Below are 26,534 nucleotides of genomic sequence, written 5' to 3' on the forward strand. Positions count from 1 at the left end.
GGTCCTCTCACACGTGAATAAACCCTTCCTTTTCTGATTTCACCTTTCCATTCCACCTTATCTTCCAGGCCTATCTGTTCTGGCAGCTTAGACCTCTTATTGTCCTCTGAAAATAATATCCACACCACATGCCGGACATTTTAGAGTCACTATCTTTAACATTGACAACTATGTGCAGCGTAGGAGTTAATGTCCCTTTTACGGGTGAAGAAAACAGAGACCCAGGGAGGTTCCACAGATCATACTGCCTGTAAAAAGCAGAGTTGGGCTTCAAAACCACAAGCAAGTCTGCCCAAGGCCCTTTGTTCTGGGAACACTGCCTCTCCTCACACCACTCCCTCCTCTGCAGGGAGCTCATGTTGTTCCTTGCCACCACACCCTCCCTCCTCCTCCCAGCCTCTTTAAATCCACCGACTGGAGCTCTTCTGAAAAACTTCTTTGATGGTTTCAGCCCAAATCAGCCTCCTCTCTTAACTTTTCTGGCACGAATCTCAGCTCTGCATACTTTAGTACTTAATTATAGACTGCCTTGAATGGGTCTCTGGGTATTTCACATTTCCCTGTTCCCCCAAGAAGCTGAAAGTGTCAGGAGACATAAAGCGGACCTGATCTGCCAGGAAGGAGCAGGGTCGCTACTGTTCCAAAAGCTGATTGGGCTTCATCCTGCACCCCAGTGATGCACCTCATATCTCTGCACATGGCACACACGTGCGCGCGCGCACACACACACACACACACACACACAGATCCATTCTCTCTCTGTTACACACACATTCAATCAAACCACGGCAACTATATACCTGAAACAACCAACCCAACATAGAAATCTCTCTCCTCGCTGAACCCTGAATGCTGCGGGAGATCCCCACCCCCCACCTCAGATCACAGAGGCCACCAGAGTGACATGGGACTGGTTAAGTGATGAATATTGCCTCCTAACCCAGAGGCTGAAGCTGGGATTCCTGCACTGGGCAGGGCTTGGTGTCCCTGACCCTGCACTCTGTGGTCTCGCAGAGGAGGGGGCAAGAAACAAGATCTTACTGCGTCCAGCTGTGAGGGCAGAACGTCCGCAGGGAGGGCGCTCGGCAGGGAGGGCTCTCCCCCGCGCTCTGAGTGACAGTGCCCACTCCTGCTCCCCGCGCACTGCCTCCCTGACCACCTGGGCTCCCAAACATCACTCTGCCCGGCCCCCTGCCCGGTACTGGACCTCCCGAGCTGTCAGTCCGTCAGCGTGAACATTATCGCCTCAAACTTCTCACTTCCACAGGGGAAGAAGAGTGCACATATATGAAGCCTCACACTTAGAATGATTTAGATTTCAGACTGATTTCTTCCTGGGCACTTAGGAGACAGCATAATGATTTGGAGGCTTGGTGTAGAGAGCGCTGACCAAGCATCAAAGGGTCAGTGAAGACAGCGTGGTGATGGGTGGGTGGAGGTGGGGGGGCTTCTCTGCCTTTACAATTTTGCCCATGCCCAGCCCTAGGGGCGCTTATGTAGAGGAGCAAATAAAATAGTTGCATAACACCTGCCACATACCACACAGAGCCTGAGGAAGGAGCCCAGTGGAGGGCACGGCTCCAGGGGAGAGTGTGGGTGGTGTGGGGGTCCCCCTCCTAAACCAGAGCCACAGCTGGCTGCCCTGGGAAGAGGGGACACGGTCCTCCTGGAGGGAGCCCAGCATTTAACTCCTTCAGGGCTGCAGCGCCACAGGGAGGGAGGCACCCGATAACCATCACCCGTGCTTTTGCAACTAGAGGGAAGCCAGTCTCAGTTGGGGGTGGCGCCAAGCCCGCCTCTCTGGGCCTGGGCTCCCCAACAGAGAGTCCCAACACTTCAGGACGTTCAGTCCCAGGATCCAGAAGGCTGAGGAGACCGGAGCTGCGATGAACAGAGCCCAGCAATGAGGCCCGGGGTGGGCTCCCAGGCCCAGGCCCCTGCTCGGGCACCCGGGGGGCTGTCTGCACCCTGTCCTGGGGCCGCAGCCCTTCACCGTCCTCTGGGGCTTCCTCCTGGCCGCGTGTTTCAGGTCCAGGCGGCGCCCGCCTGAGCCGCCCGTGGGTGTCGGCGCCGGCCGGGCACAGACGGCCCCATCCCGCCCCTTCCCAGGCTCCTGGCCCCGCAGGAAGTTCGGCGGCGAGTTGGGACAGGAGCGGCGGGCCCGAGCCCGGGCAGCCAAGCACCGAAGGGCCGCTCCTCCCCTTCCCGGGAGGCCCGGGGCTGAGCGATGGACGAACAGGTGTTCAAGGGGGACCCGGACACCCCTCATTCCATCTCCTTCTCGGGCAGCGGATTCCTCTCCTACTATCAGTGCGGAGCAGTGGACGCGCTGCGGGACCTGGCGCCGCGGATGCTGGAGACGGCCCATCGCTTCGCCGGGACGTCGGCCGGCGCTGTGGTCGCCGCCCTGGTCATCTGCGGAATCGAAATGGGTAAGACCTTGGGCTTGGGGTTTCCTAGGTCCCCCCAGGAGCCTCTGGAGGAATTCTGCAAAAGCGAGCCTGTGGAAGGCTTGGGGATGCTTTTGTGAGCAAAGCCAAACTTTCTGGGTGGCAGGAAGAGAGGAGGTGAGTGGGGAGGCGCGTTTGGTGACTACAACATTTGAAGGTGCAAGATTCCCAGTTCTGAACTCTGATCCAATGCATGAGCTTGGACTCAGCGCTCCCTCTCCGCCATCTCCCAGGGCCTGGTATGAGCTGTGGGTGGGGTCTCAGAGGGGAAGGCAAGAACTCTCTCCTCCTGGTGCAAGAGGTTACACCAGGGCGCAGTATCCGGGTTGAGTGTTGACCCTGCCTAGCTTCTTTTAAAGTGCAAATGCCCTTGGGAGGGGCAACACTTCAAATCTCTAACACCTTGGTAAGGTGGGATTTGTCAAATCAGCTTCTGGAAAAAGGCTGGAGAGGTGAAAGCCCTGGGGTTGGGAGAGGTGGGATGGCCAGGAGGAAGGAACTAGGAAGAGGAGGGAAAAATTTGGAAGCTTCCACCTGGGGCCTGGAGCCCAGGAGAAAAGGGTGGAGCCATGCTGCGAAACCAGTGGGCAGGAGCACCTTGCTGGGGAGGGGAGCAGAGAGATCCTCTCCGCCCAGAGAAGCTGGGCTACTTAGAGGCGCCCAAAACCACACTGCTTGGGGGCGTTTATTCATTTACAGAACACCTACCCTGTGCCAGGCACTGGGGACAAAGTCCCTGCCCTGGTGGAGGAGAAACTGTAGAGAAAGGAGGCAGAATATAAACATCCAAGTAACTTAACATGTATTGTCAGGAAGGGAAAAGCTGTGAAGAAAATTTCTGCAGAAACGGGACAGAGGAGAATTAAGCATGGTTAGGGAGGTCTCTCCACCGAAGGGAAGGACCTGAGAGCACGAGCCATTTGAAGATATGGAAAAGAACACCATCTGAGAGAGTCAGGGCTGTGTTTCCCCTCTGGTGGAGAATTAATTCAGTTCGGTAAATACGGTCAAAAACTACTCTGTGTGCAGCACTTGACCACAGAGGGCACGAGCAGAAGGGAAAGGGAACTAAAGCTCATGAAAAGGACACCTAGACCCTGTTGTGTTGTCAAGGACTAGATTGTGTGCTGCTCATAATTATGACAGAAGTTCAGGGAAGGGTGAGCTAAATGAGGGGCCTGCTGTTTATCATTCAGCATCATGTCGATGAAATGCATCCACGTCACTCCAATCTAGTTCATTCATTTTCATGATTTAACATTTAATTTACTGTTAACTAGCACTTAGTCTACATCAGTTATTTCCTGATTGGTTTTGTCCTAAACCCTTGGCATATTAACTCAGTTTTTACAACCTTCTGAGATGAAAACTATTATCCTCATTTTACAGAGGAGGAAACTGAATCACAGAAAGCTTAACTACTTGCTTAAAGTCATACAGACAGTACTTGGTAAAGCTGGGATTGAACCCAGTTTGGTGCCGGCGTCTACACTCACCCTTTAAACTGTAGTGCCTTTAGACAAAGAAGTGTCTGGGGATGGGGCTGCTGGTTGCAAGGCTAGCTGGGCCAGGGAATTCTCTGAGCAGCTGGAATTTGCACAGAGATCTGAGGAACGTAAGGGAGCAAGTCACATGGCTGTCTGGGGACAGCCCTCCCCACAGAGGCAAATTTGACTTGTTTAATAGCTCATCATCAGTTAGAAGCAGAACAAAAGGTAGGACTAGATCTCCTGACTTTATTCAAGGCTGTTGGCCTCTTTCTGGATAGCATTCCATCACGTCTATACCAGAGTTCATTTAACCATTCTATTTCTGGGCATAGCCAGTTTTGCTGATGTAAACTGCAGCAAACATCCTTGTTTGTGTTCCATTCCCGTATGGAACATTTCCTTAGAGTATGCATATCATTAGCTTTACTAGATTTTACTAAATTATCCTCCAAAGTGATTGTACCAGTTTAACCACCCGCAGGGTATGGTCAGACTTGAATGTTTTATTTCAATCTTATGGATGTGAAATTATTTCTCATTTTATGTTGCTTATTTAATCTGCATATCTGGATTGCTAATGAGGTTGGGTATCTTTTATTGTGTATTTATTAGGCTCTTGTGTTTTGTCCTCTGTAAGGCCCATGGCCTTTTCCCATTTTTTCCAGCCGTTATCTTTTTCCCCTTTAATTTGTAGGTGTCCTTTACATATTCTATACACTAATTATTTGTCAGTCATAGACACTGCAACTGTCTTCTCCCAATCTATGGCTTGTCCTTTTATTTTGCTTACAGTGTCTTTTGTCATTCAGAAAATTTAATTTTAATGCAGTCAAATGTATCAACCCTTTCTGCTTATAATTTGTGTTTTTAATTATTTTTACTTTGTTATAATGATTTTGTCTACGTTTTCCCTTAAAAGATTTGTTCTTTCATATTTTGATCAATTCATCTGGACCTTATTTTGTGGGAGGTTGGAGGTAGAGATCTAATTATTGAATTGTTTTGCCGTATGATAACCAATTATCCCACAGAGCTTACAGGTTGTCTTTTCCACATATTTGAAATACTGCTCCCTGCATTTTCAGTTCCAGGAGTCACATGAGTCTGACTTTGAAGTCTCTTTTCTTTTCCATGGGCTAATTTGTCTATTTCTGCACCAGTGTCACATGTCTTAATCATTATACCCTTATATTAAGGAGCACATCACATATGGCAAGCCTCTCCTTGCCCCGCTCCTTTAAATTGTCTCAAGTAGTACCTTTATTACTGGCCCTTCATTTGCTCATGTGAAAAAGTTCTGTTGGGATTTTGACTGAAGTTGCATCTTCCTATCTAGAAATATGGTCCATCTCTCCGTTTATTCTGATCTTTTTTATTATGATTTCATTTATATGAAATGTCTAGAATAGGCAAATTCGTAGAGACAGACAGTGAATTAGGGTTGGTGGGGCTGGAGGGAATGGAGGGTTTTGGGGGTGATGCTAATAAGTCTGAGCTGCTATGGGGAATGATTAAATGTCCTAAATTCAGATGTGGTGATGATTATACAACTCTGTGAAAGCCCATTGAATTATACACTTTACATAGGTGAATTGTATAGTACGTGAATTATATCCCAACAAAGTTGCCAAAAATCAAACAAAAAGACTTTAGTCTTTGAGAGGTAAGGCCATCCTTGACACATTTGAATGGCCGCTTCAAAAAAAAAAAAAAGTACAGAGAGAGGTCCCACTTACAGATCTATGCTGGCCCTTTTTTGTCTTTCAATAAAGATTTTGTATATCTTTATTAGATTTATCCTGCGAGTCTCATAGGTTTTGTTGCTATGGGTATTGGGATCTTTTTTTTCTGGGGCATTTTCTAACCTAATTGGCTATTACTGATATAAAGTAGCATTCATGGTTTTTTATATTGATCTTGTATTGAGCAACCTTGTTGAACCCTCTCAATCGTTCTAAAAGTTTTTGGCAGATTATCTTGTGTTTTCTGTGTAAATAATTACACTGAGTATACTAACCACAGATTTGTCTCTTAAAAAAAAATCTTATACACGTTATCCCAGGAACTCTTTCCTCAATACAAATTCTCCTTCTGTTCCCAGCCTGGGCTTTCCTGCCTGCAATTTATTTTTTTCTCAGTGAAAGCTGAGGCAGCAGGACACCCATCTTCTGGAGATGTGTGGCTCGTTCTGTGATAGGGTCATTTCGGGGTACATGAAAATGTTTGTAAAAGTATTTAAGACAGGACAGTACAAGCGTGGCTCAGTGATAGAGTTCTTGCCTGCCATGCTAGAGACCCAGACTCGATTCCCAGAACCTGCCCATGCAAAAAAAAAAAAACAAAGACTTAAGACAGTGCCTGGTTTCTCTTAGAGATGTGGTAAATGTTCACTAATTATTTATTTGAGGAGAGAGAGTCTCTGTGACAACCACCAGGGCTCCAGAATTTCCAATGTCATCAGAAGTGGGGGTAGAAATTTGTCTCAAAGCTACCTTTGCATAACGTTAAAAAATATATATATCAATTTGTTTTTATCAAACAATGGAGGTTGGACAGTCTTAAAACCGCACTCCCCAGCCTCACTTAAACTACTCCTTGGCGCATCCCACCCCACCCCTCGGCCTCATCAGAACTGCATGGCAGGCCATTCACTCTTTCGTCATTCATTCATTCATTCATAATGTGTTTATTGAGTATACACTACGCACTGCAGAGGATACAGAGATATAATACAAATTGAAATTATGTCTTTGACCTCAAGGAACTTATAGTCTATTTGAAGACAGCTACTAAGTAGTTGTAGAATAAGAAAGTTCCAATTGCATGTTAGAAAATTAAAAGGCCTAGAAGTACAGGGGGAGGGAGCAAACACCTCCAGTCTTGCAAGGCCTAATGGAAGTGGCAGTTGAGCTGGTGCTTCAAAGTTAAATAGAAGTTTTGACAGGTAGAAACAGGTCGGGCAGGAGCATGACAAAGGCACGAAGTGATGAACTCTAGGGCAGTGAATGGTGCAGGTCTATTGGTGCTGGGAGTGGAAGTTAGAGTTTCAGAGAGGCAGCTTTCATCATAGCAAGAGCTATCCAAGATGGGAAAAGGCCAGAAGAGGGAGTACCCACCCTCAGAGAGGTACAAACAAAGGCTACGAGGCCATCAGATTGGTTGCTGTTCAGCCAGCTCCTGCATCTTTTGGTACATTGACTGAGATGACCTCTAAACCTGAGGTCTCCAGATTCTTGGACTGAAACCTACAGTAAGAAATATTATATCATGACCCAGTATATACATACGTGAACAGAAGACCAAAAGAAAACTTTCATGTTAGAACACTGTCCATGCTGCATGTCATACTTTTGATATTTTCTATTCTCTTCTAGTCATTAAAAATATGCTCATCATGACCCATTAAATCAATGGTTCTCAACTTTGAGTGGTCATTAGAATCACCTGGGGAGATTTGAGAAATTCTACTGCCCAGGTTCCTGCCAAACTCATTAATTCAGGATCTCTGGGGTGGGACCCAGATTTCAATAGCTGTTTAAGCTCCCAGGTGATTCCAATGTGCAGTCATGGTTGAAAACCAGTGCACTTTGGAAAACTAAGATGTATTGCCTCCCTAAAATTCCATGAATATATGACTTGTCAGTGGGAATGGATCAGGAGTTTCATATGGAAATCTGCAAAATACTCATCACAGTCCCAGATTAACTAAAATTCTATTGATGGGGAGTAAGTTTTTTTAGTGGAGAGGGAAATGGTTTTACTATGGTAGCTTCAGGCTGGGTTAGTTTCTATGAATTATTCCAGCTAAGTCATAAATGAGGAAGATTAACCTTGATTAAAGGACTGGTCACTATCTCTTGGCCTTAGCCCATCCTCATACCCATTCCACTTTCCAGAGAGATTGGTTGAGTCATGACTCAGCACCTTTCCTGGCTTTTTTCTTTTTTCCTGTGCAATTCATTGGCTTTTTAAACATTCGCTTAGCTTTGTATCCTTTACCACATTCAATTTTAGAGCATTTTCATTATCCCATAGAGAAGTCCTACACACCTTAGCCATGACTTCCTAATCACCCCACTCCCTCAGATCTATTTTCTGTCTCTATAGATTTTCCTATTCTGGACATTTCATATAAATGGAATCATACAATATGTGGTTCATTGACTCAGTTTCAATGGACTGCATATTGTTTTCAAGCTACATCCATGTGGTAGTATGTCAGTACTTCATTCCTGTTCATGGCTGAATAATATTTCATTATATGGATATACTCATTTTGTTTGTCCATTTGTAAGCTGATGAGCATTTGGGCTGCTTCCATTTTTGGCAATTATGAATAATGTTTTGATGAACATTTGTGTACATTTTAAAACTTTCTAATGTGGAAAAAATCAAACATATTGTAGAGGATAATATAATGAACTCCCATATACTCATATCCAACATCAATAATTTTTGACACCAATTGCATTTCATCTATATACTTTCTACCCTGCTTTGTTTCTCTTTACTTTTTTTACATTTTTTATTTTGAAGCAATTTTAAACCCACACAAAAGTTGAACATCCCCTTCACACTTTTTTTTTCTTTGTCCTATATGGCAGGAGTCACATTTCATTCTTTTTCCATGTGAAGATCTCCTTATTGAAGCACCATTTGTTGAATTTTTGTTCTTGTTTGTTTTTTTGTGTGTTTTTGTTGTTGTTGTTGTTTGCTTGCTTCTTTGTTCGGGAAGTGCATGGGCCGAGAATCTGGGTGTCCCACATGGCAAGCAAGAATTCTACCACTGAACTACCCCAACGCTCCCTACACTGCTTTGTCTTTGCTGGAGCATTTGAAAGCACAGATAAGGACTATGTGTCTACGGAGAAGCCCAGTGGGGCACAGGTTGCTTGATCTTGTCACAGCTCAGACAGGTACTGGGCAGGCCCCTGCTTCAGTGGCTGTCCCCTGCTGGATGACAGACCAGGGAACTGAGCTGGCATTTAGCTGAGCTCGTCATATGGCTTTGTTTTGTCCTCCAAAAGTAATTATTTTCCAATACTCTCACCCTGCCTTCTCAACAATACCAACCATGGCTCCACCGCCAAACACCAAAACCATGAGATAAAATGTTAAAAGGCACAAGGTCCAGAAGTAAGAATGGATCTGAGGCCGAGTGCTGGGATTGAGAGCTCTTCTTTTCACTTCCATAGTAATCTCAGCTTCTGTCATATCTCTGTGCCTTTGATGGAACTGTTTCCTCTTTCAGAGATGCCATCACTCTTCGGTGCTCCCTTAGCACACTCTAGGATAGCATTTGCCTCAGAGACAAGAATCTCTATGGAAAGGAGCACTCACTGAAATCAGGGTCTCTGGATTCTGAGAACAAAAGCTATGAAAGTTTCCTGCAGTCTGATTATTGCCCAGCTTATCATACACATCATCCTCACATGACTTTGTGCAGTGGGGTCCAGTAAAGAGGGGAGGTGGCCTTCAAACCAAAGCTGGCCTGACCCCCAAATCCAAACTCTTTCCCCTTCCTCCCACGCGAGTGACCTTGGGCAAGCCCACCTCCCTAAACCTTGGCTTAGCTACTGCACTATGGGAGAGGACCATGTCTGCCTCCCCCTCCCCACAGCCTCACTGGGGGAATCAGCAGTGGTCTTTATGGATGTGTTTGGAAAGTGTTATACAAACTTCAAGGATAGTGATTACCATTGCATTAGTGGGGATAACAGAGGCTGAAACAAGACAGCAGAGTTGTCTCATCCATGCTCCCCCCCAAGACTGGTGCGTGACTCCATCGCGCCAGGACTTCATCTCCTTCCATCATGTTGCTCACAGGTGTTGCCTTGTCCCATGGTCCAGTAAGTCTCCCTCCCCCCACCCCCCGCCATGTCTGCATTCCCACTAGTTGGAAAGGGAAAGGGGGAGGGCACACCTCCTCCCCTTAAGAGTAGGCCTTGCAAGTGACACAGACTGCTTCAGCTACATCCTATGGATCAGAATTTAGTCACATGGCCACACCTAATTGCAAGAGAGGCTGGGAAATCCAGTCTTTATTCTGGGCAGCCATGTGTGGAAATTGGGGTTTCATTTGTGTCTGATGGGATAAGAAGGGAAGAGCAGATACTGGGGACAATTATCACAATAAACATAACTAGTGATGATGCTGATGATAAAGGAGAAACTTTGTCCCGTGCTTGGGCCAAAGGCCATGACTCCATAACCATAAGTCTCAGTCTTGTCTGTTGGCAGATGTCACTCTTCCTCCACAGAGGCCGGCCACATCTATTGTAGTGTTTGGGTCTCCATCCAATAGTCTGATGCCCCTCCCTGAAAGATGGGCCTGGACAGAGGTCAAGGACTGGGCTCTGTGAGGAGCCTGGGTTGTGACTGGGGATGGGGACTCGAGCAGCCAGCTCCAGAGTTCATGGTTCCGAGTAACTTTTCCCTTGTCCTTCCCTCTTGAGCATCTTCTTCCACCTCCCCTTGGCTCCATCCCTCACCTCAAGTCTCTGCTCAATTATGACCTCATTAAAAAGCTCCCCCTGACCTACAAACTTGCAGCCCCACCACTCTCTGTCCCTACCATGCTTTTTTGCCCAGTGAACTCATCATAGTCCATCTAGATTACAGATATGTCTGTTTATCTTCTCTCTCCACTCAACTAGAATTAGGCTGCAAGTTCCCAGAGGGCCAGATCCAAACCTCATGAGTTGTCTTCTGTATCCCCAGCATCCAGCACAGTCCCTGGAATATGGTGTGTGTCCAGTAAGCATTTACTAAATACGTGGCCGAATCTGAGAGGCGAGTCCTGGTGAATTGATAGTCAGAGACAAGGGTCACCTGTTCACAGGCAGAATCTGGAGGAAAGAGGCTAGGGAAGGAGATTCCTGAATGGAAGTTTCACAGTGTAGGGTGGGTGGAGAAACGTAGATCAACACTCGAAACAAATGTGATTGTAACAAAGCACAAGAAAAGCCACCAAATGTGGTGCTAGGAAAGATTCTCACCCAGGAAGAAAGATGACAGGATCCAGGGTGCTGGGAAGGGACAAGCAGCTGGGCTGACCGGCTCAGCTCAGACAGCTTCTACAGATTTTCAACGGACCTGAAATTGTCAAATGCAAGACCCATCTCCAGGTTGTGATATCGAGAAGAAGGCATGGCTTCTGGTGGAAAACAGAACCCTAAGTTCCCTGTGACCAAGGGTGATATGAAAATGCCCCAAGAAGGTCTGCAGGTGAGCTCTGCCCCTAACTCCGGTGGGGTATCTCAGGAAACAGACCCCCAGATGGAGATTTGCAGGGGACAGTGGGGATTGTTAGCACCTGTGAAGGAGTGGGGGCAGCAAGTGGGCAGAGGAAGAAGTTGAACGGTGATGTAGTTATAATAGAAACATTAGCCCATTCCAGACGAGCTCTGGGCTGGGTTAGCCCTGCAGTGCTGCCCACGCTGAAGCAATGGGGCAGGGCCTTCACACTTTCACAGGGCCAGTCGCTGGAGGCCAACCCAGGAGAAGGTATGATCTTGGCTGAAGGCTGTCGCTGGGGAGGGGCTCAGCCCTGAACCTCCTGGCAGCTGGAGAATGAACAAGGACCTCAGTCCTGCCAAGACACTCCTTACGTCCCTTACCGAGAATGACCTAGAATGACCTGCTCTCCTAGTTCTCCACCCTACCTAATACTTAAGGTCTGTCTGAGATCTCACCTCCCCCCAAGACACCATCCCATCCTCCTCTTGTGCCCATTGATATGGAAGCAAGAGTGAGGAACAGGTTTAACAGAGCAAACGTCTTTGTGGTTTGTCCCATCACAACCTCAATTCTGTGTGAGTCCCTGAAGAATTTCACCTTCTTGATCACCAATTGGAAAAAATCCTGTCAGCTCAAGAATGCAGAAAACCATTTTTGGTTTTCTCCTATGGTTCATTTATTCATTCATTTTCCACTCCTTCATCACTGATTTATTCAACAAGCATTTGTTAATTTCCTACAGTGTTCGGGTACTGTATTAAGTGCTGGGGTTATAATGGGAAGCCAAACTGAAATAGTCCCTATTCATGGAGCATGTAATAATTTGTTCATTCTTGAGTCCCTATAGGCAATAATGGGGGGAAGGAGTTGTTCTTGATACAGGCCCCATCATCAAGGAATGCAGCTAGCTGGAGAGACAGGGCAGTCCACTCAAGACAGCCCGAGATAAGTGGTACAGACAGTGAGTGCCAGAGAAGGTAGGTCACGGCAGGGCGAATTGACAGTGGGGGTGATTAGAGAAGCCTTTATGGAGGAGGAGGGGCTCAGGCTGGGCTTTAGAGTAATCTGGGTAGATGGTAAGAAATAAAGGAGTTGGGGGCGGTAGGACAGGACAGGATGGTAGGATTGTGCATGGTGTATTTACCGATAGGAGAAGAGACTAGCCTGGCCTAGGAAGGGACTCTGTGTCTGGTGGGAGAGAAACATCTGAAGAGGTGGCGTAGATTCTATTATTCTAAAGAGAGTCTTCCTGTCTCCCAAGGATATCTGAGTTCTTAGGACGTAGGACTGAACTGAATTCTAGAAGGGCAGGTTCCTCAAAGCCTTTGTGGAATCATCTGGTCCCACCATCTTGCCTTACAGCAGGAAAAAAAGGCACTGAAAGATGGAGGGTGTATCCTTAGGGGAGACAGTGTGGTGGGATGGAGAACACTGGCTCTGGGATCCTGAAGGTTTTGAGGGCCAGCTCTGCTGTTTTCCAGCTGTGTGGCCTGGGGCAAGGCACACACATGTGAGTTACAAACCAGATGAGCCTCAGTTTCCTAATACGTAAAGAAGGAATAACCTTAGTACCTCCTCAAAGGAAGGGCACAAAGATTAAGCAAGACAGTGAGGCCTCAGAGCTAGCCCAGAGTGGTATACAAAAAGTGGTGGCTGTTAAGAGCAGCAAATAGCAGGGTATGGGACTAGAACCCTGTGGTTTCATGAGGTCTTCAGCACATATCACCTAGATAGAGAAAGACGCAGGTAGCAGATGTCAACCCAGCCAACTGAAGCCTCAGACGTCTGGGGCGGAGAATAACTCCAGTCAGCTGAAAAGAATCTTAATTATAGTGGTTTTGAAAGAGGGGAGGAAACCTAATTTGGCAGGGTGGCATGGGGCATTGCTCTGCAGTTGTGCCCTAATTTCCTCCTGAATGAGAACATGCTCTGAGATGACCTTTTCCCAGTACAGCAATAGGCTCACCAGAAGGTTCCCTGGCCATGCACACGTGCAGACTAGAGGGTGACTAGTTCACAGCTATTGCATCACCCCGGTGTTTCCAACCAGGTATTGCAGGGAGAATGTATAGGGTAGGACAGGCCACAGGCTGGAAGAGGGCAATACTGATTTCTACCTTGGAGCAGGATCCCAAATGGACTTCTGGGGACCCAAAGAAAATAGCAGAAGCAATGGCCCCGAAAACACTGGCTTTCCAGCCACCCTCCCCCTCTGCCTCTTTCACTTAAGAGTGAGCAGTAAGACTCTTCATTAGAGAGTTGGGGAGATTTTGCTGGATTCTGGGGGTTGGCACCCAGGGTCAGGGTGAGACCCTGGGACCAAGGGCAGGGAAAAAGGCCCGTGGGCACTTTGGCTGGGAAGAAGGGTGATGATCCAGCAGGGGACACTTCTGTTTCCTTGGCAACCTGATATAAAACAATCTGAACTTTTCACGCCAATTCTCCAATAAACTCTTAGGGTTAGAAAAAGGTCTGTGTGGGGATTGTTATTATTCATGTAAAATATTGTCTTTTAAAGAAGTCAGTTTAATAGATCAGAGTTGTTTTGCTTTTGACTAAAGTCTATGATGCATTCAGAACAGAGAAGAAAAATGTGATGTTTCAGATATATTCATCCATTCATTCAGCAAATATTTATTGACGTCAACCTTTATCCTGGGTTGGCTTTCTTTACCTGTAAATTGAGAAAACTAGACTGGACTAGTATTTTTTTTACCTAGGCTCCTAGAATCTTAAGAATTTCAGGGTGAAACTTTCAGGGCTTCCTTCCTAGGGTGAGGAGACAAGCGGGGCAGGGTCTAGGACCCCACTTGGCTCCAAACAGAACCACCTTGCTTTGGGGCTTCTTCCTAAGGTTCTTTGGAACAAAGAGCTCTCTGATGAAAACCTACTGCCCCAGTGGGTCTTTTGAACCTTTCAGTGGTGACACTGCAGCATTAAGCCAAACTGTTTTTGCAAGCACTGCCCCTGCACTAAGGGGGGCGGCGGGGGGGGGGGGGGGCTACAGAAATAAAATGATGAGTGAACCAGTCACAGCCCCTAGGGGCTCGCTGTCACTGTGAGAACCTGAGATAATAGGTGTGAAAGCCTATTTGGGTAAACGAATGTTGTTAGGAAAATAATGATGATGATTATTATAGTGGAATCAGTCAAGATAATCCCACAGAAAACTGCAGCCTACGATTAGGGACCAGGTTGGAGCAGCAGACTCCCAGGTGCTCCGTTCAGGGATTCTGAGAAATGCCAGGGCTTCCCTGGGAACAGCAAGCTCTGCTCGAAGGCGCCTCTCCGGGTCCTGCTGCGCTCCCTGCTTTTCCCCTAGGCCCACGGCGGATACTGCGGCCCCGGAGCAGGGGAGGCAGCGGGAGGCGCCTCGCGGTGATTGGTTGAGCAGGAGGTTGTTGCTAGGTTACCAGTCCACCGAGACAGGAGCTTCGGTGGTCCCATCCTCCACGGCAGATCTATTCTGCACAGCAAACCTAATTTGGGCATTGTGTGAACGGGTTCCCCAGCAGCTTAAATTGTCAGCCTCCAAGTACCCATCTTTCTAGGATTTTCCACTTAGCAAAAAACCCTGGGGAGGAGGGGAAAGAGAAGAGCTCTGCTTTTAATGTCTGGATTCCCGTAAATAGCTAATTCTCTCGCTTGGCTTCGATGTCCTCCGACTTCTGGGGTTCATTCGTTTATTCATTATGCATGCATATCTTCATGTTTATTAGCGCCTGCTATCCCTTTCCTTCTCCTGTGATTTCTCTAAGCTTCCTTCCCCCTACAAAATGTTTAGCGCCTCTCAAGTTGGCCAGAGAGGGAGCACGGCTGCCATCAATGCCTGCACTACATCGCACTCACCACCTGCCCTCACAACACACTGAAACAGGGGTTCACCCTCCCATCTCCACATGCTTTTACCTGCTCTTCCTCATCCATATATATGCCTGACCGCACTTCAGTACACATGTGGGTGAGGAATCATTGCCCTACTGTTCAGACGAGACAGCTGAGAACTAGAAACACCAACAGGCCTTGCTCATGGCCACATGGGGGATTTCTAGCATAATCAATATTGAGTAAAGTCGCTTTTAAAATTACCTTCCTCATAACATCCCAGTAAGGTAGGCATTATTATCCCCACATGTGTGGTAGATTGAGTTATGTACCCTCCAAAAAAATGTTCTTAATCTTAGTCCATTTCTGTGGGTTTGAACCCATTGTAAATAGGACCTTTTGAAGATGTTATTTTTAGTTAAGGTTGGTCAACTGAATCAGGGTAGTTCTTAATCCTTTTACTGGATGATAGAGAGGGCCACAGAGAGAAAGCCATGGGAAGAAACTGGAACTCAGTGGAACCCAGAGGAGAAAGAAGACATTGCCAAGCGATAGAAAAGTCAAAGACTAAGGATCGCCAAAAGCCAGCCCCAGGATGTCAAAGTCTTTGGGGAGAAAGCATTGCTTTACTAACACCTTGATTCTGGACTTTTCTTAGCCTCAAAACCATAAGCCAATAAATTCCCACTGTTAAGACAACCAATTTTATTTGCTTTAACAACGAGGAAACTAAGACACCACTTTACAGGTGACAAAATTGAAAGAAGCTATTTAACTTGCCAGGGATGACCCGGTGTGTGATGAAGCTGGGATTTGAACCAAGCCATCTTGACTCCAAAGTCTTAACTTTTTCCAAGAACTGGATCTGGTCACAGAAAAGAGTAAAAGGCTCTCTGAGTGGCTGAAACTTGGAGATATGGCTTCCAAATGCCTTTCAAAATCTTCCAGTTCATTTACTCATTTTTTTTTTACCGAAGTTCTTTGCAGAATAGACTCAAAACCTGGTGACTTCATCACACTAATCAATATAGTTAACTCTATTCCCTATCAATCTGTGTTGATCTTGCCTTCAAGCTTTTATTGGGTAACTAAGTCAAGCACTCTTCCCCATGAACATCTCCAGCACTTGCTTTTCTTCCCTTTTAGGTTTTTATTTTCCTTTGCTCACACACTGAATAAACACTGAGCACCCATCAAAGACACAAACGGACATTTGCACACCAATGTTTATAGCAGCATTATTTACAATTGCAAAGAGATGGAAACAGCCAAAATGTCCATCAACAGATGAGTGGCTAAACAAACTGTGGTATATACATACGATGGAATATTATGCAGCTTTGAGACAGAATAAACTTATGAAGCATGTAATAACATGGATGGACCTAGAGAACATTATGCTGAGTGAGACTAGCCAAAAACTAAAGGACAAATACTCTATGGTCCCACTGATGTGAACCGACATTAGAGAATGAACTTGGAATATGTCATTGGTAACAGAGACCATCAGGAGATAGAAACAGGGTAAGATAATGGGTAATTGGAGCTGAAGGGATACAGACTGTGCAACAAGACTGGATACAAAAACTCAAAAATGGACAGCACAATACTACCTAATTGTAATGTAATTATGTTAAAACACTGAATGAAGCTGCATCTGAGGTATAGTTTTTTTATTATTATTATTTTTTAATTTTTAAAAAAATTTTTTTCTCTCTATTATCGTTTTATTTCTTTTTCTGTTGTCTTTCTATTTCTTTTTCTAAATCGATGCAAATGTACTAAGAAATGATGAATATGCGTCTATGTGATGATATTAAGAATAACTGATTATATATGTAGAATGGAATGATTTTTAAATGTTGTGTTAGTTAATTTTTTTTAATTAATAATAAAAAAAAAGGTAACACATTAAATAGCCAGCCCTTATTGGGGACCTGCTCAATAACTAATGGTATAACCTTACAATATCATTCAATGTGGCTTTTTAAATGAGGTTATAAATGGATATTTATTGGTGTGAAAAAATATTAACGATATATTATGTAAAAACAAGCAAGTTACAAAATAGTGTATGTAGTAGGACCCACATAAGTAAGAATAAAAATAAAATAAAATAGGCTAGTAGGACATAAATCAAACATTAATTCTTTGTGGAGGGATTCCAATTATTTTTTTCCTTTGCTTATTTGCATTTTTCAAGATTATTTTTTACGCAATGAGCATTCTACCACTGAACCACCTATGCACCCATGATTTGTTCCACAATGCACATGTATTGCTTGTGCTATAAGAATGCATTTCATTCTGTCTGCCCCAGCAAGTGTCTCCTGCTGGGAGTAAAGGAGTGTATGAGCAAAGGGGACCAAGCACTTCTGGCTCTGAGGCATTGTGGGAAAGGTCATTGACCCCTGGGAGGCCAAGTCAAGCTGCGTATTAGGAATTCTGAGAACAGAGGTAGAGCACTGAAGCTATGAAAGTCAGCATTACCCCATTCAGCAACTATTTTTAAAAAAACTAAAAAATGATCAGACTTCATTTAGAGATATGAATTAAGCTGATCTGGATAGGACTAAGGTAAATCAGAATACTGGGCAAAGGATGATATGGGCTATATTTTCAAGCTTCAATCTCTGTGTGAGACCAAAGGGAGAAAGGTTTATATGGTGCAAAATTTATATTTTGGGTCGTGCATTATCTAACTTAACTTATATAGTCAGTTTACTTGAACACCATAATTACATGGAATTTTGAATAGGGTGTAAGATCCTGTTGGTTTGTACAGGTTAGTGTGATGTGGGCGGGGGAGAAAGGAGGAAATATTCAACTCTCCCATCTGGGAAATTCCTGATATTCTCACAAGCAGTGGGGACAACCAATTCAATAGGCTGAGCCCACAATATTGGGGCTCTCCCCTATGAAGCTTATTCCTGTAAAGGAGAATGTAAGCCTACTGATAATTATGTCTGAGTCACCCCCAGAGAACCCCTTTTGTTGTTTAGATGTGGCCTCTCTCTCTATAAGCCAACTTGGCAGGTGAACTCACTCCCCTCCTTCCTACGTGAGACATGACTCCCAGGGATGAACTGGGACCTGGCATCGTGGGAATGAGAAATCCTTCTTGACCAAAAGGGGGGAGAGAGAAATGAGACAAAATAAAGTCTCAGTGGGTGAGAGATTTCAAACAGAGTTGAGAGGTTATCCTGAAGGTTATTCTTATGCATTATATAGATATCCCCTTTTTAGTTTATGGTGTATTGGAGTGGCTGGAGGGAAGTACCTGAAAATGTTGGAGCAATGTTCCAGTAGGCTTGATTTTTGAAGAAGACTGTATAACCATACAGATTTTATAATGTGACTGCGTGATTGTAAAAACTTGGTGTCTGATACTCCTTTTATCCAGGGTATGGATAGATGAATAAAAAAATAGACAAAAGCAATTAAATAATAGGGGGAGATAAAGGGTAAAAATTAGGTAGATAGAAATATTAGTGGTCAGTGAGAGGGACGAGTAAGGGATATGGGATGAATGAGTTTTTTTTCCATTTCTTTTTTTTTTTGGAGCGATGCAAATGTTCTAAAAATGATCGTGGTGAAAAATATACAAACTATGTGATGATATTGTGAGCCATATGTGTGTGGATATTTTTCAATAAAAATATTAGGAAGGAAAAATAGAATTCTGAGAACAGTCTGTCCCGCCCTAGTTCCCCATCCCGACCAGTCCCGCAGGCACAGCCTCACTGACCCAGCACCTTGGCACTGGGTAGCTTCAAACCTGCTGGTGGATTGGTCACTGCCCTCCCTTGAAGGAAAACACTGTTGATACCTGTCTGCACAGGGTAAGACTGAAATTGCAGGGCCTCCCCACTTTCTAGGAGGGGTGATAGCTGTGATGTGCCATTGCTCAGGCAAGTTACTTCCACACATATACAGGTGTGATTTTGAATGTTGTCAAGAAAAGCCACCACCACGTCCTCTTTCTGTAAGTCAGCTCAGCAGGTGAACTCACTGCCTTCCCTCCTACGTGGGACATGACTCCCAGGGATGTAAATCTCTCTGCTAAAGTGGGACAGAACTCCCAGGATTTGCTGGGACCCAGCATCATTGGACTGAGAAAGCCTTCTTGACCAAAAGGAGAAGAGAGAAATGGACAAAATAAATGTCAGTGACTGAGAGATTTCAAACAGAGCGGACAGGTTACCCTGGAGGTTATTCTTATGCATTATATAGAAATCCCTTTTTAGTTTATGGTGTATTGGAGAGGCTGGAGGGAAGTACCTGAAACTGTTGAGCTGTATTCCAATAGCCTCAATTCTTGAAGACTGTTGAATACAATAGAACTTTTACAATGTGCCTGTGTGATTGTGAAAACCTTGTGTCTGATGCCCCTTTTATCCAGAGTATTGACAGAGGAGTAAATAAATATGGATAAAAATAAATAAATAATTCAGGGGATAAAGAGTAAAATAAATTGGGTAGATTGAAATACTAGTGGTCAATGAAAGGGAAGGGTAAGAGGTATGGTACGTTTCAGGTTTTTCTTTTTATTTCTTTTTCTGGAGTGATGCAGATATTCTAAAAATGATCAGGATGATGAATCCACAACTGTGTGATGATATTGTGAGCCACTGATTGTACATCACCTATAGACTGTATGTGTGTGAAGATTTGTCAATAAAAGTATTCAAAAAAAAAAAAGGAAGAAAAGCCACCACTATGGAAACCCAGTCCTGGCCTCCCGTTCTCTGACTGTATCCCTGGGACCAGCCCAACACCCGGGGAAAGAAGATGGAGCTTGGACCAGGAAAAATCCTCTTCCTGGTTCACTGACTTCAGGCCAGACACTTAACTTTCCTCTGCCTTGGTTTCCACATCCATAATATGGTACAGAAGCTTCTTATCCTGCCCACCTGCAGCACTGGTGTGGAGTGAGCTGCGAACTGTAAAACATGAGAAGAGTAGAAGGCATCCCTAGCTTCGGTTTGTCTCAAAATTGCCACATGTGACTTGGGCTGAGTCACTTAACACTTTCCTGTGCCTCACAGAAGAGTAGCATCCATCCTGATTACTTCCCTGATTCTCAAAGTTAGAAGTAATCTTAGCCCTAAATGCCCAGACAAGAATCCTTTTGATTAGTTTCCTGACCGAGGTTCTGGTCCAGCCTCTTCTTGGTTACCTCCAGGGTAGAGAGCTTGCGACCACACAACTTTCCAAGCAGTCATTGCCATATTGTGCTCTGTAAGAAAGTTCTGTATAGGGTGATGTTTTGCAATGGAATATTTGTTTTAAAAAATTTGGCGACCGTTTTCAAAGATATTTCCACTCCCGATTTTCCCAGAGGGCTGGAACAGGGCAGAAATCAGCAGTAGTCAGCAAGACACAGGTGCCAGGCCCAGGGGGCTTTCCCTTGAACCTGGGCAGGTTCTCGAATCTTGTGGCTTCGTGGCTTAGCGTAGTGGAACAAGCCTGGGTTCCAGGGTCGCACGCTATGTAGACTAAAATCTCACTTTGCCCATTTAATGACTGTTTGACCCTGAGCCAGTTATTTAACCTCTTCCAGCCTCAGTGTCCTTATTGGCAAAATGAAGATAGAAATACCTACCCTATTGGACTTACCTACCTTATAATACCTACCTTATCTTGTTGCACAGAATAAGAAAGATAGCACTTTATGTTAAGTTTACAATCCAACTTCCCTGGTGAGATTTGGGGAGCGGGGTCCACTCTTCTCTGCCATCCCTGCAGGGCACATCTTCCCTCCAAGCCCCCCCAGCACAGGCCAGCCCTTACCTGTCCTTGCCTGCATGCCTCTCCAACACGGAGGTGCCCACTGCACAGTTGGTGCTCAGTGTTTCACAAAATCTTTGCTGAAAACAGAACCTTCTCCCTCTCGGGCCCATGCCAGGGGCCACACAGGGGAGACGCTACAGTGGTTTCAAGACAAAGTTCACCTCCTCACAATTCACCTCCAGATTAGCACCCCCTCCCACCCACAGCCTTAGTGGGTGCTCAGCAAGTGTCCAGGGTTTTTTTTTTTTTTTCAGTTGGTAAAGGCTTTCAACTATATCAGCATGTTGTTTTTATCCAATACATTACATATTGATTGTAGCATATTTGGCCTTATTTTAACAATATCTGTAGCTATTTTAACATTGCCACTCGGTGAATTTTAACTACAGAAGATCTGCACTTATATAACACATTTTCATTTTCAGCTTGTTTTATTTTGTATTTTAATTGTAGTAGCGACTCCCATTTCTTTTTTTATTAATTTTTTTGAAAAATATTACAAGAAAGAAACACATTCTTAACATATGCTCATTCCATTCTACATATATAATCAGTAATTCACAATATCATCACATAGTTGCATATCCATCATCATGATCATTTCTTAGAACATTTGCATCAATTCAGAAAAAGAAATAAAAAGACAACAGAAAAATAAAATGAAAACAGAAAAAAAAAATTATACATACCATACCCCTTACCCCTCCCTTTCATCGATCACTAGCATTTCAAACTAAATTTATTTTAACATTTGTTCCCCCTATTATTTATTTTTATTCCATATGTTCTACTCGTCTGTTGACAAGGTAGATAAAAGGAGCATCAGACACAAGGTTTTCACAATCACACAGTCACATTGTGAAGCTATATCATTATACAATCATCCTCAAGAAACATGGCTACTGGAACACAGCTCTACATTTTCAGGCAGTTCCCTCCAGCCTCTCCATTATATCTTGGATAACAAGGTGATATCTATTTAATGCGTAAGAATAACCTCCAGGATAACCTCTCGACTCTGTTTGGAATCTCTCAGGCATTGACACTTTGTCTCATTTCACTCTTCCCCCTTTTGGTTGAGAAGGTTTTCTCAATCCCTTGATGCTGAGTCTCAGCTCATTCTAGGATTTCTGTCTCACATTGCCAGGAAGGTCCACACCCCTGGGAGTCATGTCCCATGTAGATAGGGGGAGGGTGGTGAGTTTGCTTGTTGTGTTGGCTGGAGAGAGAGGCCACATCTGAGCAACAAAAGAGGTTCTCTTGGGGGAGATTCTTAGGCCTACTTTTAAGTAGGCTTGACCTATCCTCTGTGGGGTTAAATTTCATATGAACAAACCCCAAGACTGGGGGCTCAGCCTATAGCTTTGGTTGTCCACACTGCTTGTGAGAATATCAAGAATTCAACTTGGGGAGGTTGAATTTTCCCCCATTCTCACCATTCCCTGAAGGGGACTGTGGTAGTTAGATTCAGTTGTCAACTTGGCCAGGTGAAGGCAACTAGTTCTGTTGCTGTGGACTTGAGCCAATGGTACATGAACCTCATCTGTTGCTGATTTACATCTGCAGTCAGCTAGGAGGCGTGCCTGCTGCAATGAGTGAAGTTTGACTTAATTGGCTGGTGCTTAAATGAGAGAGCACAGCGTAGCACAGCCTAAAAGCTTGGCATTCCTCATCTCAGCACTTGCAGCTCAGCCCAGGCCTTTGGAGGTGCAGAAAGGAATCACCCCAGGGAAAGTTGTTGGAACCCAGAGGCCTGGAGAGAAGACCAGCAGAGACCATCCTGTGCCTTCCCACATAAGAAAGAACCTCAGTGGAAAGTTAGCTGCCTTTCCTCTGAAGAACTAACAAAATAAATCCCCTTTTATTAAAAGCCAATCCGTTTCTCGTGTGTTGCATTCCGGCAGCTAGCAAACTATAACAGAGACTTTGCAAATGCTTTTCCACTCACTGATCAAATCACTCTGGGAATCATCGGGGCATCACTCTGGATAAACCAACAAAATCTCATGTCCTATCCAAGGTTCCATGTACTTACGTTGTTCAACCAACTATCTACATAAGTTATATTAGGAGGTGCACTAGTCAAAATATAAATTTTGTACCAAATAAACATTTTTTTGCTTTAGTCTCCCACATAAGTTGAAATTTTAAAATATTAATTACCATCTATTTTCAGCACCCTGCAGTAAAGACATTCCTTTGTTCTTCCTCATGCAAAAACATTTTTTAAATTTGTACATTTAGTCACTATCATTATACACTCTAGGCATTCCTAGATTATACCATCTCAATCTTTATCGTCTCCCATTTCTTTTTAAAATTATTATTATTGCTATTTATTTTTCCAAACAAATATTCCCTCTTCTTCCTTCCTCCCTTCCCCTGATAACCTTGAATCTACTTTCTATCTCTCCGAATCTGCTGTCTCTAGGGATCTCGTGTTGTCCTTATGTGCCTTGCTTATTTTGCTGAGCACAATGTTTTCAAGGTTCTTCTATGTCGCAGCATGTCATATAACTTCATTCTTTCTCATGGTTGAATAATACTCTATTCCTTGTATGAACCACATTTTGTTTATCCATTCATTTGTTGATGGACACGGGTTGTTTCTGCTTTCTGTGTCAGTGTTTTAATAGAAGCCTCTTAAAGGGCAAAAAGCCTCTAAGATGCAAGAGAACATGCCTGTGGTGATGGAACTTCAGGCCTGGTGACAGAAAGTTGGGGGCAGCTACTTGGGGTTAGGAAAGTTTTCCTTTCGCCCTCTGTATAAATGGCTCTGTCAAGTGGCCACTCCGGGACAGGGCAGTCGGGACACCTGTGTCTAGCTATGGGCTCTCTGCAGAAAGTGACTGAATTTTTCCATGGCTCATGTGCAAAATAGTAGGTCGATTCTCCAGACCTCCCCACCTTTAGGATTCTACGGATTCCATTTGTTGGATGGAGAATGAGATGACAAAATCACTGTAGACCTCCCCTGGCTGCAGTCCGTTGTGCGACGCTAACACCTCCTTCCCTTTCTCTTTCTGCTTCTTCCAAAGATGAGTACCTCAGAGTCCTCAATGTGGGTGTGGCCGAGGTGAAGAAATCCTTCCTGGGGCCCTTGTCCCCGTCCTGCAGGATGGTGCAGATGATGAGGCAGTTTCTGTACAAGGTCCTGCCTGAGGATTCCTACAAAGTCACCACGGGGAAGCTGCATGTGAGCCTGACGCGGTTCACGGATGGAGAGAGTGTCGTGGTTTCCGAGTATACTTCCAAGGAAGAGCTCATCGAGGCAAGAGGCGGGGACCAGTGAGGCAGGGTCTGGGGCCTGGAAGGCGGGGCCTGGGGAGGCGGGCCCTGGAGAGGCGGGGTCTGTACCTGGAAGGCGGGGTCTCGGCCCTGGGGCGGAGGGGCTGGGGAGGCGGGGTCTCGGCCCAGGGGAGGTGGGGTCTTGGGAGGCGGGGTCTCGGCCCTGGGGAGGTGGGGCCTTGGGGGGCGGGGTCTCGGCCCTGGGGAGGTGGGGCCTTGGGAGGCGGGGTCTCGGCCCTGGGGCGGAGGGGCTGGGGAGGCGGGGTCTCGGCCCTGGGGAGGTGGGGCCTTGGGAGGCGGGGTCTCGGCCCTGGGGAGGTGGGGCCTTGGGAGGCGGGGTCTCGGCCCTGGGGAGGTGGGGCCTTGGGAGGCGGGGTCTCGGCCCTGGGGAGGTGGGGCCTTGGGAGGCGGGGTCTCGGCCCAGGGGAGGTGGGGCCTTGGGAGGCGGGGTCTCGGCCCTGGGGAGGTGGGGCCTTGGAGGGCGGGGTCTCGGCCCTGGGGAGGTGGGGCCTTGGGAGGCGGGGTCTCGGCCCTGGGGCGGAGGGGCTGGGGAGGCGGGGTCTCGGCCCTGGGGAGGTGGGGCCTTGGGAGGCGGGGTCTCGGCCCTGGGGAAGTGGGGCCTTGGGAGGCGGGGTCTCGGCCCAGGGGAGGTGGGGCCTTGGGAGGCGGGGTCTCGGCCCTGGGGCGGAGGGGCTGGGGAGGCGGGGTCTCGGCCCAGGGGAGGTGGGGCCTTGGGAGGCGGGGTCTCGGCCCAGGGGAGGTGGGGCCTTGGGAGGCGGGCCCGGGGTCGGGAAGGTTAGAGGCCTCATCCAGCTCTCACCTGAAGGACCCCGGGGACGAGCCTCCTTTCTGCCTCACTCCTTTCCTTCTATGTCCTGCTTCCCTAGCCCCTCCCTTTCTTTATCCCCGCCCCCCCCCGCCCCCGGCATCTCTCTGGGCCAGCTACAGTGTTGGATGAGATGGACACAGAAAGCTCCAAGAAGCATCAGACTTTGTCACTGTCCTCGATGCTTCGACACCCCACTCCGCCGGTCTCAGCCCCTCCTTTCCCCTCTGTCCTGTCTTCTGGGCTAATCCTGGAGCGTCTCACACACCCGCTTGTGACCACCACTGGCCCTGTCTCCTTTAAGAAGATAACCTCCCAGTCTGGGTTACAGTGTGTTCTCCCAAATTACTCCCAGTTTTGGGGGGAACAGGGGAGAGGAGTCCCCAGGTTCCCTCTTCTGCCCTTTCTTTCCAGTGGCCCTTCGTGAAAGGACTGAATTATCACTAAATGGGTTATAACTTAGGGAAGTGCACTCTAACCTCTAACAGCATACTGTACTAAATTCATTAATGTTGGTTGCAGTTATGAATTATTATTACGAAGTGCACTCTAACCTCTAACAGCATACTGTACTAAATTCATTAATGTTGGTTGCAGTTATGAATTATTATTACTGGAGAGGGTCCTGGATATGCCCAGTTTTGTTTCAAGACCAAGTGATTAAGCTGTGTGACCCTCCACCTCAAACTTCCCATTCCCTCCCCTAGGCACAGGGCTTTTGTCCCTCCATCCTCACCCTGGCCTGGCCACCATGCTGGGGGGGAGGTGCTGGGGAGTAGGCAGTGGGCACCGGCACCTCCTGCACCCACCTCACACACACACACACCCCGCTGTCTGTTTGCTTGTTTTGTTTTGTTTGGGCATCTGGCTTTCTGCGAGGGGTGGTTTTCCTGGGCAGAGTTCTTGAGCCAGACCTTGGGACTGCAGAGGGAAGGATAATTGAGGCAGCAGACTCAGGCTGGCCAGAGTCGGGCAGGGGAAGCCAGTGGGCAGAAGCATCCAGATCCACCTCCTACCCAGCCAGCCAGTTCCAGAGGCACCAGTGAAGGGAGCTGACAGGAGCCTGCAGCTTAGGAGTGGGAGACTGAAGGCAAATGACAAGTCAACCACCATCATTTGTCTCGTTTTATTGCAGCCCATATAAATCTGGGCCTTTTATATTCAACTAGAGAAGTTGGATTTGAGCCAACAGTGGGTTGTAAACAGTGATGTCAAAACAATGGTAATGCAAGTGCTCCCCCTGCCACTGCTTCCTCACAAAAAGAACACTATATTTAAATAGATTTAAATTAATAGTAAGTAAATTATGCCTGCACCATTGTATTAGTTAGCCTAAGTTTATTTTCCATGACAAAAAAAACCCTCAAAATATCAGTGCTTTATTTGAGATGGACAGTGGCTTCAATAAGCCACCTGGAGGAGGACAGGCGGGGCTGGCATACACGGCAAGTGGACATCCAGGCTCGGTTTCTCTTGTTGCTTCACCGAGTGTGGCCTCCATCCATGATCCAACATGGCGGCCTCCATGGTCCAGGCAGGAGGAAGGAAGAAGGGTGAAGAAGGGCTCACCCCCTGGGAAGCTGCACATGTTGTTCCCAGTTAGACCCCATTGTCCAGGTGACA

At 46.2% G+C, this 26,534-nt stretch overlaps 1 protein-coding gene across 4 annotated transcripts in view; it reads left to right on the forward strand.

The window, feature by feature from the left end:
- Window positions 1-2,060: 2,060 nt before the first annotated feature.
- The window catches only part of PNPLA1 (patatin like domain 1, omega-hydroxyceramide transacylase), a 56,352-nt gene continuing 31,878 nt past the window's right edge, over window positions 2,061-26,534 (forward strand). For all 4 annotated transcript variants that reach the window (XM_077161610.1, XM_077161612.1, XM_077161611.1 and 1 more), the window contains exons 1-2: window positions 2,061-2,432; window positions 23,836-24,068. In XM_077161610.1, the coding sequence (XP_077017725.1) occupies window positions 2,228-2,432; window positions 23,836-24,068 (438 nt within the window). In that variant the 5' untranslated portion in view covers window positions 2,061-2,227. The remainder of the gene's footprint in view (window positions 2,433-23,835; window positions 24,069-26,534) is intronic.

Source organism: Tamandua tetradactyla, chromosome 5 (genome assembly GCF_023851605.1).
Source record: "Tamandua tetradactyla isolate mTamTet1 chromosome 5, mTamTet1.pri, whole genome shotgun sequence".
NCBI lineage: Eukaryota > Metazoa > Chordata > Mammalia > Pilosa > Myrmecophagidae > Tamandua > Tamandua tetradactyla.